The sequence below is a fragment of the Schistosoma mansoni genome, chromosome W (assembly GCF_000237925.1).
Source record: "Schistosoma mansoni strain Puerto Rico chromosome W, complete genome".
Classification (NCBI taxonomy): domain Eukaryota; kingdom Metazoa; phylum Platyhelminthes; class Trematoda; order Strigeidida; family Schistosomatidae; genus Schistosoma; species Schistosoma mansoni.
The window spans coordinates 3,047,839-3,063,453 of record NC_031502.1 but is presented as its reverse complement, the minus strand read 5'-3'; the positions used below and the strand labels follow the sequence as shown (position 1 = coordinate 3,063,453).

The following is a 15,615-nucleotide window of genomic DNA, read 5'->3' as shown; positions in this document are numbered from 1 at the left end:
CTGACCAACGATTGATTCATACGCCATTTGTTCCATTAGGATACTGGAGCCCATGTACACCATTGGTTTGGAATCAGGGTTTTCCAACTCCCCTAGGTAAACTTACCGTGTCCACCAACCCGGTCAAAGCGCCGGACATTCGCTTTTCGTCCTCTCAATTTCGTAAACAACACCCCCGCCACGAGAAGGCAGTGAGTAGGACTTCCCTGGCAGAGGCTACATTTAACATGGATATAAGCCATTGTATTGCACAGTGTTTAGGAATTCACAATTATCGTACATGAAATGAGATTCCATTATGAACCGATCATCATTTCACTTTATTTGCTCTCAGTCACAGATGTTTTAAGATAATGACGTCCATAAAATTAAATCTCTGTTCTAAGTTCTGAAGATTATTAGAAATTTATAAAATTCTTCTACTTTAAAGTCGAATAAGACAAAAAAATATTTTAATTCATTTTTGTCTTGGTTGTATGTGCTACTTATGCATACATATATAAGTAGTATGTAGCAGGAATTAGAATGCTTACCAGTAGAAGACTGAAATAAAAAGAAGAGGAAGAAAAAGGAAAAGCAATCGGAGTAACAGGAAGTTGGAAAGAATGACAAAGTATATAAATGAGAACTGAAGGAAGGTATGCACATGATCTGTTTAATGCATGATTGTCATAGTTTACAAAGAAACTGTGTGATTTTGTATAGAACAATAAATTGGCGTTGCGCGCCAGGTCTTCGTACACTACAGTTGTTTGAATCTTCCCATTGTTTTAGGACTGCAATTAATCAGTCTCTCATTGACACATGTGCATCATATGCGGAATGTTCTGATATTGTCTTATGTCACAACCATTCTAAGGAAAGACGGTGACTGGCTAGTATTTCTAACAAAATTTAAAAGAAAAGCGGAAAATCGTTTGTTTTATGAATTTTTATCAACGTCATACAACCTGGTATTATTTATCAGAAAAAATAACTCCATATATTATATACCACGTTTACAGAAATATCCTGATTAATTCAAAAATGCATAATGGATTTAATTGTTTATAAGATTAATTATTCATAGTATCAATATGTTAATTCACTTGGTATTGTTTGTTTAAATCTTTCCATTGACGTTTAGAACTGCAGTTGATCAGTCTCTTATGGGCATATGTGCATACTGTGCGAATTGCCTCAATATAGCCTTAATTCACAAGCATTATAAGCAAAGATGTACAGTGGCTAGCAGTGGATAGGAGGACGCGCGTTTCGTCCTATTTGGGACTCGTCAGCTGGATGTCGCTTCATCAATATATTAATGTTTAAAAAAAACAGTATGATAGGCCTACAGAAAAAAATGGTTTATTAGAAAACATTATTCGCTTTCAACCACGAAAGAGGTTGACTAACAAAGGAATATAAGTGAAATTCGAATAATGACTAAGAGACATGAGCAAAACTAATCTCTGTTGAAAGCATAAAGCATAAGCTGTTATATAACAAATTATCATGTACAAGACAAACAATTAGAAATATTTTGTAATATAGAAAAAAACGGATGAAATAAATTAAAAGTTAAGCAGAGATGGATAGCGGCTAGCAGTGGAATCCAGGATGCGCGTTTCGTCCTATTTGGGACTCGTTAGCTGGATGTACCATCATCTCATAGTTGATGTTCACATTGGGGCTCGAACCTAGTACCTTTCGCTTCAAACGCCATCACGTTATACACTCACCTACTGAGTCCTGATAGCCGCTTGCTTGTGTAATTGGGTGAAGTTTAAATTCACAAGGTGTTGTTTACTTGTATCTTCCCTTTGTTGTTTAGGACTGCAATTGATCAGTCTATGGTTGGCGTATGTGCATCCTGTGCGGGCTGACTCAATATTGCTTTAACTAACAGAGTGAACATCAACTCTGAGATTCAGGTACATCCAGACGAGTCCCAAATAAGATGAAACGCGCGTCCTGGATTCCATTGCTAGCCACTATCCATCTTTGCTTATAAAGCTCGTGACTTAAGGCAGTCTGCACAGGATGCACATATGCCAACAAGAGATTGATCAATTGCAGACCAAAATAACAATGGGAAGATACAAGTAAACAACATCATGTGAGATTAAAAGTTGATTACGTAACAATATGAGTTTTCGGTATCGACTTTCTTATTTCACTTCCCTTTAATTGTGAACTAATTATTTTTTCTGTATAAATGTTAATGAATGGATAAAGATTTTATTATATTCGTGCCTATGGTTAGTTGTTGATTTAATGAACACTGATAAAAATATTAATGGAGACAATTGAATGTATTTGAATACAAAATTATAGAACATCTCAGTAAAACATGAGAATTTTATAGTAAATAATTCATTTGTTAAATGTCAATCGATTGTCTCAGACTTGACTATTCCTTCGTTTCCACACCTATCAACTTTCTGTTCTCATTCTGTTTCGTTCGATTTTCTCAACCTTCTTCTGCCAGGTAATTCACTCTCGATTGATGATACATACTATTTATATCTGTCGGCATCAGTAGCAAACGTAACAGCTGTACATGATAGCGTAGAATACTCATCCAAAATAAATGTATGGTCAAGATGGTCGTTAGAGGTAGTCAACAGGAAACCTTGGATCTAGGTTTCGTGCTATATGGAACTCGTCAGCATGGTGTACCTTCAATCTTGAGGGAACTGATGCTCTCTGACGGATTCGATCCCGTGTCACCTAACTTCACACTCAGAGATATTGCCACTGAGCTATTCGGGCCACGACTGACTTCCTGTAGGGCTGAGATGTATTTTCAATTGATTGGTCACTGAGTGGTGATCAATGTCACTCATGTAAGATCCTTTTTACTTCAGATCGAATGATTTTTTAATTCATCTTCTGTAAATCACTGATAATTTAAAATTTAACAAATTTTTCAATAAGTGTATCGTTTGATGTTAAAAATCGAAAAAAAATGATTCTCAAATTTGGAATTGAAAGTTAATGAACACAATCCAATTTTTGAAACTTTTATCGTCTATACCTAACGCAGTTATTAGTTCAAAATGCTGAGAAGTTAAATTTTATGAAGGAATTACAATCCTTTTGTATTTGGTTCTTAGTAGTTAACTAACTGAATTCACATAATGGTTTTTTTAATTTCCTCAAACTGAACAATGTCTACAATGGCTATCATGACTCAGTAGCTAAGTGGATAACTCGATAGCGTTTGAAGCGAACGGTACTGGGTTCGAGTTTCAGAGTGAAAATCAACTCTGAGATGCAGCTACATCCAGCTGACGAGTCCCAAATAGAACCAAACGTGCCTTGTCCTGGATTCCACTGCTAGACACTATCTATCTCTCCTTATGATGCTTGTGAACTAAGGCTATATCGAGGCAATACGCACAGTATGCACATATGTCAATGAGTGACCGATCAATTACAATCCTGAACATCAATGGGAAGATTCAAAACAAACAATACCAAATGAATTCAATGTCTACAAATGTTCCAATATAATAAGAATTCTTTTGTTTCAAAAGTAAACAGATAGAAACATTATTGATAAAGGATAAATGATTTGCTTTATTTAGAATGTATTTACGAAATATAATGAATTTAGTACAATAACAGCTGGGTAAATACCTTTTTTTGAAATGATTCTTTTTATAAAATAATTAAGCTAGAAATTATATAGTCACGAACTTCCATTTTAATTATTTCGAACTGAAGCAAAATAAACAAAGTTATTGAGATCTGTCATTATTATGTGAAATAGTATTATTATGGTTATTATCAGTCGACAATAGACAGCTGTTCAAACTAATGAATAGACGTTGTTCAACTGAAATGTAATCAAATTGTCTTTGAACACATAAGGGCGGTTTCGATTTCTGTATAACCAAAGCTTAACCAGAGTGGTAATCACATTGTTTTTGTGTACTTTATTTATGCCGTTGTTACGGCTTATGAAATGAGATCAACAAAACTATCTTTATAGAATATAGCAACACTTCGACAATTAGTTTCCATTATAGTTATTTTTTTTTTTCAAGCCCTTTTATTAAATTATCTAACAAACAATATTATACGGATAGTAACAATTCATTTATTTATTTCTATTATGATTACCGTCATCGTCACTATCATGTCTGTATAAACATGGACAATTCATCACATGTAACAACCTACTCGCATATCTCTCTCTAGCTTAAATGTTGATATCATTAAATATCATTCAGTGAGTCATTCTCTTTCTCATGTAAATATATGATCGAATCCTATTATAAGTCTTTACATTGACTAGCTACTCCTTCATTCAATTTGCTCATTAATTCGCCAATGTATTTACTCACTCACACACATTTACCTCTCTGCTCCAAATTTACTCGATGTGCTTATAATTTTGTTATCTGTGTTATCCACGAATAAATTGTAGTCGTCGCATCTTATTGCTTTTTGAACTCAAACACCGTTTGGAATTATATAATAACGTTTATTCAGATGATTGATTAACGAAGCTTACCACAAAAATGAACTCAAATGTAAAAGTTTGGCTAAACTATTTCGTTGTAACTAATAAATCACCTTTTTTTAAGGATTTTTGATGTAACATTCAACTTAACATATGTTTTATCTAGTAGTTAAATGCGCAGGACAACTTCGGACGTTGTAAATACTAATTGAAGCGTGAATTCTAAATTATTTTATTTATGTAAATTAGTAAATAAGTAAATAAAAATTCTGGGAATAACGTCATGATATTCACTTCTAGCGATGAAATATTTGTCCATGGTTTCATGGTTTCCAGAGGTTATTCATTTAGCAGCAGCCAATAATGTAAACTGTTAAGTTTAACAGTCTCAACAACATCCTATAATAAAGATAAAGAAATGCTCACTAGTGGCTAAATTTTTGTAGTCACTACCAGAGCTCTATTGTGAAACCACGAACGATTAAGTCCAGCTTTATCGTGAGTTACACAAATATCACCAGTGATGATGTTTGATGATCACGTGGTAACATGAACCGATTGAAGTTAAACATACAAACCTTTGGATGGAAAGTCAGGGGATAAAATGCTGAATTCTCATCAGTGACACTTGAATATCCTGATTTCGATTCCTAGTAGTGTCTAGAATAAGTAATTTTTAGAAATCCTATTTTTAGACGGGAAATTTGTCCAATATTTCGTAACCTTTAATAGTTAAGATGGTAAAATTAGTCCTTGATGAAAAGTTTGAAATCCCATAGCTTGCACAAGGATCTTTAACAAACATTTTCTTATATCATCAAACTGTATTGTTAGATTCTCAAAAAAACCTTTCGAAACACCAGTAACTCCTTCGAATACTGACATGTAAACAATCTTAGTTCAAAATAATTAATAATGACTTTTTCCAAGGTTACTAACATTTATAATACTTACAATATGACTTTATCCATTGTAATACAATAAGAATTGTCATGTTACCAGTGGTTCTTTGTTTATATCAGACAGTATACAACTTAGTACATAATAAGCAACTAGGATTCTTATGTATATATCTGTTGCTAAGGTAAATATTTTCCACAAACACTTTCATAGCTAATGAATTGTCAAAAAAAAGGAAAGAAGCTTTAAATTTCATTCATCTCATGATTCAGTGTAAATGGTATATACTACAATACAATTTGTTCTCTATAGATTATATGTAGGATACTTTACATTGTATATGTTTTATTGAATTGTATAGGATACAATTATTTATACATCATTAGTAAGTTCAAACAATAATTACATGCTATTAGCACTAAGGTTTTTTGTGTTTTCTTTGTCTTTTGTTGGCTTAGTGTAAGTGAAAACAACTTGACAAAAAAACACAACTGTTAATCATGTTCATTTTATGTCCATTGGATAGTCAGAATATCCTATAAACTATTAATTATTCCATTGGGTATGACTTTTGTTTCATTAATATGACACAAAACATGTTGATATTGTACACTATGATAAACATATTCATATTAGTATCCCTTCTATTGTTGTATATACGAATTATATTTACTTCAAAAGTATCTTTCCCAATCATTCTATAACTTAAAGAGTTTTTTACTAGAAAACGGTGAAAACTTGTATTTTGTAAATCTTGTTCTTAGTTAAAAGAAAAATTCAGTACATATAAATCGCGAGAGGCGGGATCATGGATGTGCACTGCTGAGGAGTCCCACAGTAGGACGAAACGGCCATCCTATGCTTCCAGGTTCTCCATGATGGTCTAGTTTCAATTGACTCATGATCTTAACTATATGAAATTACTAAAATCTCCACAAAACCCTTTTGTGACATATAAATACATTGGAAGTGAATAACTAGTTTTATAGTGACTGGTTGAAGAAGATTCACACAATGTTGAGTTTCACAAATAATCCGATCAGCTGATTAGGGATATTTTCATTTGCAACTTTGGGTGACCCAAGTTTAAGTTTCGTGATGAGCAAATAGTTACTATGACACAGCAGATAGATGTTATTTACGAGTTTCCTCTAACAAGAATCCTAGTTCCAGGATTTCCTGTGAATTGACTTAAAAATACATTCAATATCGTAGTACAAATAAATATGATGTAGAATCTCTTCAATTATTAACCATGTTATAAATTAATTGATCGAATTTGATCAGCACTAAGGTCTTGACATCGACTACTACTACTCAGTATCTAATCCCTCTTTAAATACTTTTATGTTTGGATAGTACAGTGAGGGGGTGAATTTCATCAGAACCATATGGCATAATAACTCAATACAACTCGATCAATCTAATTATTCACTTGATTGTTAGGATACTTAGATATAAAAAATAAGGGTCAAACTAGACAAATTATAAGATAAGAAAAATTAAACTAATCAGTCGATAATAATTTGGTAGATTCCAAGTGATAGAGAACAGTTTCTGAATACATATATGGAGTTTAAGTGTTTGTATAGCTAAAGCTTGAACAAACCTAAGTATTTGTCTCTGAGATCCTATACACAACACCACAAAAAGTTGATTGGATATCAACTCTATGGCCTGCGTCAAATAAACGTTAAGCAATTGAAGGTGTTTGTTTATCATATACTCATATAAGAATATTGGGATTTGTTTGTATTTGTAAACCTTTAGATATGTTTTCAGCCCCATTTACTTAAAGATAACGATCACTCTTTCTTATGTCATCATACATACACATGAACCGATAAACTAAATTGAATGTGGTGCCTTTGTTTACATGGTTGTTATCAAATTTATATAACCTTCTCTGAACCTTTGTTTACTTTACGTCAAAGTTAAGATATATATGACGATAAAATCTCCGGAAGTAATGTTGCTCAACATGTAAATATTTTCATACTCACAATGTACTACTGAAAATTTATAAAACCCTTGAACATATGTTATTCTGAAATTATTTTCGATGTCCAGATTGTGTTTGACATTATACTGACCCACAAACTAGTGTTTGATGTAGGTACAAGTTTAAAATGCTATGAAATTGCGATAACTTAAAGAAGAGAACACTTGTCAAACAAATGACAGTTTACATTGTTAGTTCATGGTCATGAAATGTTCACAATCAAAGTGTTTGAATTCAATGAACTAATCTCACTTTCTAAAAAGTTTAAAAGAAACAGCTTTGGATAACTGTTTGCTAACAATACGAAAAAGTTTTACTCTACCGTACTAGATAAACAAACCGGATACTTGGGCATCGTTTTTTGTACTTTTTTTCGTATTCTATACAGGAAATAGTTGGAGTATTTCTTCTTTCAGTCTAGCTGGCCGAATCCCCACCAATTTCTAACAAAGTTAAGAAATTTAATTGTTATTACCAAGGTCTAACTTGAGAATTTCGAGTATAGTGAATATTGGTTAGATTATTAATGATAGAAATATTATATATGTCAAGTACCATTGTGTAGAAAATTGGATTTCTGACGTTCTGTGACTTATTGTAAACCAATTTTTCAGATAATTGGAAAGGTAAATGAGTTGTTTTTAATCATTCATACATTATCTGCATATGGAGTATGATCCAAACGTTTCTGAAGTTGGAATCAAAGTGTTTAATTTCTAAGTCGAATTAATTCATATTGTAAAACTACTGTTATCTGTCTATGTCAATAATATATACATACTTTTCATACCTGATAATGCTTATCTCCGTCATCTACAATATGTAATTAGAACATCGGAAATCGTGTTCAAGGTTAGTCACTAGTGAACACAAAACTATTACTTAAATGAAAGTTTCGTAGACGATGCTCATTTTGAGCATCATAGACCGATGAGGGCTTTTAAACTGGGATGAAATAGATCTCCAATGTTATTGATTTCCAGTTCTTTATTCAGCTGAAGTCAGTTCCTATGCTACACTACCTTTGCAATATCTCATTTCTCATGTAAATAAAATCCATAAACATATATCTTGATACTAAAATTGTTGAGTTCTAGAAACGTCATTACTCTTTATGTTTCAGTATTTACTTTATTCAAATCTCCCTCTTACTGATAATTAATAGGTCCTGGGTTTGAATATCGTGAGGCGGGATCGTGAATGTGCAACACTGAGGAGTCCTACAATAGGATAAAACGGTCGTCCACTGCTTCTAGGTTTTCCATGATGGTCTAGCTTCAATTAATTCATGATCTCAACTATTACAATTAATAAGTTACTTTACATAAATTATTCCAATCTTAGGTCTAATTTATTCTAAATGTCTTTTCAAATGAACAATTGGTAATAGATTTTATTGCATTACCTTATAAGGTTTCTCTTTCTGAATTAATTACACTACAATGGATTATCTGTATAAATATATGAACAAAAGTAATATATTATACATTATTTTATTTGAGATTTGAGTATACATCAGGATTATTATAATATGAAACAATCAATCGTTATCATTGTAACTATTGTGAAGTCAAAGATATAAATCACTGTAGAGTTCTACCATGAAGAGAATAACCAATCAATATTTTTCTTATATTTAGAACAATACATGTAAGCGAACAATTGTTGTCAATTAGATCGTCATCAGGCTTTACTCTAATATATATGAATATTTATATGAAAATGTTAGACCAATCAAGGCTATTTGAGTCAATATTGATAACAATGAAATATTAATTATAGAAGGGGTTTTGTGGAGATTTAGTATTTATCAATGTTGAAAGCGTGAGCTCTAGTGAGAAGCAGTGACCAGTGGAGTTCAAAACCACGTCTGTTGTGAGATAGGAACTCACTGAAGACAATTGGTGAATGGTTGCTCAACTTCGTGGATCAGTTGAAGTTAGACATTAACACCGTTGGATGCCAGCTCAGTGGTCTATCGGTTAAGGGCTTCGGCTCGAGACTGGTAGGTCCTGGGTTCGAATCTCACTCGCGAGAGCGGGTTCGTGGATGCGCACTGCTGAGGAGTCCCATAATAGGACGAAACGGCCGTCCAGTGTTTCCAGGTTTTCCATGGTGGTCTAGCTTCAATTGACTCACGCTTTCAACATTGATAAACAATGAAATAGAATACGTCACCGAGCATAATAATAGTTAAAAGTACAAGTTGAAAGTGGGAAGTCAGGTGTACTGATAGTAGTAAGAATAGTAAATTACGATAACGAAAGTCTTATCAATAGTTACACATTGGAAATAGGAGGTCAAACGTGGGTTAGAATAGTCATCACAAAACATAAAAATCATTGCGTAATAAGAAGCATGTAAGTAGATAGAATAAAACCGGAATGAGGCGGAAAATCACAAACAAATGATAACAAAATTGAAAATAAAATCTAATTAATGTCATTTGTTATGTCCGGCCATGGAATGGATAGGAGGGTTACGAATTTATTCTATACACATAAATTGGGGTGAAATGTACGAATTCCTATGGCTTCAGCTATATGAAGGAGACGGAAACCAACTCCGTTGGGAAATGATGGAATGATTTTGATTTATCTACATTATGACCACTATCAACTAGATGTGCCAAGATAGAACTGCGTATTGTTTTTATCTGGCCCTTCCCAAACCATGCTGGTAGATGTTCACTCATTCGTTGGTTAAGTTGCCTAGTAGTACACCCAATATAGCTATCTTCACAGGAGCAGCTGAACTTGTAAATGTACATAGAGGTGGCCAACTCAGATAACTTTTCCTTCGTTTGAGTATCGACTCGAGAAAGTCAACGCAAGATTGGCTGCGTAGAATGTCCTGCTAATTACATTCGTTAACCTATCTCAAGCCACATCCCCGTTGAATTGTAGTTTCATGTATAAAGGTTTCTTTCGAACACTTGAAATTTCAGACTCCTTTCTTGTATGATACATTTACTTCTTTTTATATTTCGTAATTCTGTTGTTAGTGTCAGTGATTTTTTTCAAGACAAAATTCAATGAAAGTGTTTACTTTTATTAGGGAGGGGTTAAAGTGTGTGTCAGTGAGTAAATACATTGGCGAATTTATAATCAGATCGAATGAAGGCGTAGCTAGTCAATGTAAAGGTTAATGATAGGATTCGATCACATATATCCATGGGAAAGAGAATTACTCATCGAATGATATTTAAACGATCAACATTTAAGCTGGAGAGAGATATGTGAGTAGGTTGTAACATGTGATGAATTGTCCATGTTTATACAGATATGATAGTGATGATGATTGTAATGCATTGTTACTATGCGGACCACATTGTTTGTTATATAAATTCATAAAAGGTCTCAACAAAATTAACCATAAACAGACTTATTTGTAGATGAGCTGTTATAATATAAATATTCTTCAATATCATGCTTATAACTCTTATCAGATAATCACAATTCTTATTTACCTAGTCTATCAGATAACTTATATTAGATTACATAATAAATGGTAACAGAAACCAGACATTATCAGTACCTTTTATCTGATATTGAAATAATAATCATCAGCTGATGACCTATATGTTGAATACAAAGTGTATCATATAAAGAAACACTTGAACAATGAGAGTTATAATAAGAAAAAAGCCCACAGTTTTCTTTTATCAAGAAGAAGAACTAAAGTATTTCAATATATAATTGATTGAAATGTATGTTTTTGTTTAATTTGGAGAAATAATTTTATAGTTCTGAATGGATATCTAGTTAACTAATGTTGATTTGAATTTGAACCAGCTACCGAGTATGGGGAAAAGTATTAGGAATCTTCAACCAATTCTGTCCCAGTCTTTCCTTTCGAGATATTACCATTCATGGTATTAAAGTCTGAGTTCGATTTCTGGCGATATTTGTTATTTGGTTGATGAATTTTTCTTCTAAATTGATGAGATTACTTTGAGTTTTACTCTAGTGATTTACGTAGTGCGTTCTATTCAATTTCAGCGCCGCACAAATCTCATTTGATTTGTGTGATACTGCCCAGGTGCCCAAACTGAAGCACGTGATTTTCCTAGGGGGCCATAGTTCGAGCTTTCTACCTAAACGTCGGATCCACAAGACAGTGGAGCATCGTAAGAAGATGCAATCCCATGGTAGCCAGTGACCAACGATTGATTCATACGCCATTTGTTCCCTCAGGGTACTAGAGTCCATGTGCACCATTGATTTGAAATCAGGGTTTTCCAACTCCTCTTGGTGGACTTTTCGTGTCCACCAACCCGGTTAAAGCACTAGACATTCACTTTTCCTCCTCTCAATTTCGTAAACAACAGTAATGCTACGAGAAGGAAGTGAGTAGGACTTCCCTGGTAAAGGCTATATACGCGTGGCTATATGAGAACATTTAGAGAGGGAGAGCGGACTCTCCCCACTCTCGGCAGTAGCAGGGCATTTGAGGACGATTTTTCAGCATCGTTTTCTGATTTCCTCCTCAATTGTCATCTGCTTTATTGTCTCACACAGTAGTTGATTAGCTAATGTATCTGAAGCGTTTTGTGTAAACATCTACACATAGATATTTTGAAATTTTCGGTGATGGTTATGATATTTCTCTAAATCTCAGCTTCATAAACCAACTAAAATTTTACATTACTGAGTTCAAATTTATGACTTTACTTTTGGTTATTAGCTATTTTGAGCTCCAGATATATTGTTGAAATGTATAAATGTAATTATTGACTCGTCAATAAGTGTATGAACATATGCAACAGATATTCCTTAACAGAACTAGCAATAAGCTTAAAAGAGATCCAAGAAGAGTTCTAGTTTATCAACGGAATCAACATATTGTTTAGAGAAATCTGTAATAATCTTTTAAAAATTTATATGAAGACTATGTTCATTGATATTAACATTTTTTAATGGAATATTTATATATGAAGTAACTCATCATAATAAACTATCATTACTGAATAATTCTAGGTTTTCCATGATGATCTAGCTCCAATGGACTCATGATCTCAACTATATAAAATAACTAAAATCTCCACACAAAGGCACCCCCTTCTGATAATCCCAAATTACTTCAAATCAGTAAAACAAAAAAAAAATAAAAGATCTTTATAAATTATCTGTAGTATGTCTTTTGTTTACTTTAAATATTTTACAATCATTGCATATACACATATATAAAAGAGAATTTCATTTGAAGACAAACAACGAAAATGTTTTTTTTTTAAAAAAAAAGGACAAACATATAACAGATTGAACCTGGATAAACAAAACAATACCTGAATCATATATATGGAAGCAATAACTATCGTTATAATAATAATTGTGTTATTCCGATGATACATTTCATAGAAGTCAATGGGTAAATGGGCTTTTTTTTTTATCTCTGGGAGAAGATTGTTTATTGTATATAACGATAATGGTATGTTATATCAAGGTGTAATAACTGAACAATCAATACTTTTACATAAATCAATAAATATTAGTAATATATTATCTTATTAAGCAAATTATAATCAGTAATATAATGCCAAGTAGTAGTAGTAGTAGTAGTCCAACAAGTAACCATGTTTAATTAATAGATGTATATGATGTATTCTTTTGTGATACATTACTACTACTACAACTATTAGTAGTATTATTATTATTATTATGATTAATAAATTCTTTACATAGAAATATTTTGGTAAATAATTGACGAAAATATAACATCATTGTTATAAATACAAAGAAATTACATATTGAATCAATGACAATTAATGTATTACCAATAGTTTCTAATATACGACTTATATAATTATTAGGTAAAATTTTAATTGTTTGACATATAGATATAATAAAATTCATACATTCTAATAAACCAAATATAATAGCAACACATAATACAATTCGTGTTGCTTTCATTTGACCTTGTTGACGTTTTCTTAAAGCATCTTGTTGTATACAACATTGTTGTTGGCGTTGTTGTTGTTCTTGGAGTTGTTGTTGTTGTTGTGGTGGTGGTGGTGATGGTTGTGATCCTTGTATATCAGGTATATCATCTAATGATTTTGTATTATCACAAAATAATATTAAATTTTTATCATGTTTCCATGGTTTCAATCGAAATAATATAAGTATAGTAAATATTGTTATAATAAACCATGGTATTACCGCTTGATATGGTAATACAATAAATGTCATATATTTTGAAAAATTTTCATAAGTCCAAAAATATTCTTCTGACCATAAACTATATTTTTTATATTGTTCATCATAGCATAATTGACCAATATAATCTGTATGTTTAAATGCAGAGATGATCATTGAAATCACAAAAAATATCATAAAGATCAATTTGAATCTACGCGGATTCCTTAAAATACGTTGCCATAATTTTGAACCTAATGGCCATATTACAACTTCAGCACGTGCTATAGTTATTAAACATATACACCAATTTCTACACATTAAACCAATATCAGCAATAAACATGATTATATTTTGTATAACAGGTATGATCAGTAATTTCATATCTGGTGGTATATGATTCTTTGGATCTAATGGGATTTGATGAATAAAATTTGGTGAAAAAATTTCAATTAATTTAAATAAAAATGTAAATAAATTAAAGATCACTTCAAAGATACTTAGAATGATAAGACTTGTTAAAAAGGAACTTCTTGATCTACCATGTAATTTTGATTTATTCTTTGATAATATTGATGATGTAGCTCTTGATTTTGGTTCATTCATTGAAGATAAATGATTAATAGTGAATTCACCAAATATAAATATAAATAATGTAATAGCATTCATTAAAAAAGCAATAAATGTTAAACATAATATAGGTAATTGTTGCCATTTCTCTGGTAATGACATTGGTTTATTATATTTATTTGGATTAATAATATCTTCACAATTACCAAGATAATATACATAATAATAAAATGTAAATGAAAATTGTAAATTAGTTTCATTAGTATAAGACATATTTGCGGATGTTTATGACAAATACTCGAAGAACCCTGACAACAGTCATATTAATATTTAAAACTTGATTAGAATATTTTATTCTGATTGGCTGTTTATATTTGAATGTTGATTGGCCATTAAAAGTTATGTGGATAAATGGACCAATCAAATGCTGGCCACCTAAAAATTTTTTATTTTTTATACTTTACACATGGTATAAAATGAAAGAACCAATGACAAGTCCCGAATGAAACGAAACTTGCGTCTGGAATACCACTGCTTGCCAGTACCAAACTTTGCTTAGAATACATGTGAATTAAGGCTAGATCGAGGCAATACGCACAGTATGCACATATGCCAATAAGAGACTGATCAATTGCAGTCGCAACACATCAATGTGAATATTCAAGTAAACAATATCAAGTAAATTTGAATCAATGGATTGTTTGTAATATATTTTTTTTGGTTGGTTTTTGAACAGCCGTAGGTTAGAATCACACTGACACGAACTACATTAATTAGACAAAACTCACGTTTATTAAATCGTAGTGGTGTACAAAATGAGGACTAACCTATAGTAATAGATAAAAATTGTATTGAGAGATTTCTATTCCTTCCGCGTAAATTTAAATGTATATTATTAGCATGCTTTGAGAGTAGAAAGGATAATTGATAGTAATATCGTAGTTCATATTCATATGTTCATAATTCTGGGACTTTCATATGAGCTTATTGAGTAATCGTTTAAACCTTACAATTGTCAAATTAATTCAACATAAACAAACACATTCAGTGTTATTGCCTTCTCTGAGCTAAATGGTTTAACTGTTGAGATTTTATTGTCGTCTTCGACAATACCATAAATGTTTACTTTATGAAGAAATGACCCCTTAACCAGTTTGATGTGGTGGCCTTGTTTGTGACTGGTTATCACCTTAGATCTCATTGTCTTCTTTTGTCTCTTTAATCGTGCTAATTGAATTCTTTCATTAGCAATTTTGTCAGATGATGGCAGAGGGACTTAAATTCCATATATATTTGGTAATATGAACTGCCCAACCCTAATCAAGTTATCTGAATGTCTTGATACAGTCATAGATATGCCAACGATGATGCAGAGTATTAATCCTCTCTTTTACTTTGCAATCTGTTACCGTTTATAATAAACGTCGATATTCTGTAAAATGATATGTGTGTAATATGTCTTAAGTTTATGGAGATTTGCTAACTCATATATCAATTTAACATTTTGAATCAGGAACATGCATATGAAGTTTGCATCAAATAAATCGTTATTT

At 31.9% G+C, this 15,615-nt stretch overlaps 1 protein-coding gene across 1 annotated transcript; it reads right to left on the bottom strand.

Moving 5' to 3' along the window:
• Positions 1-8,761: 8,761 nt before the first annotated feature.
• Smp_153210 (hypothetical protein) lies at positions 8,762-14,335 on the bottom strand (the record flags this gene model as incomplete). Its single annotated transcript, XM_018799934.1, has 3 exons — positions 8,762-8,806; positions 13,517-13,902; positions 14,035-14,335. 3 exons carry the CDS (start codon positions 14,333-14,335, stop codon positions 8,762-8,764), a joined length of 732 nt encoding a protein of 243 aa, XP_018653797.1.
• Between the last annotated feature and the right edge of the window lie 1,280 nt (positions 14,336-15,615).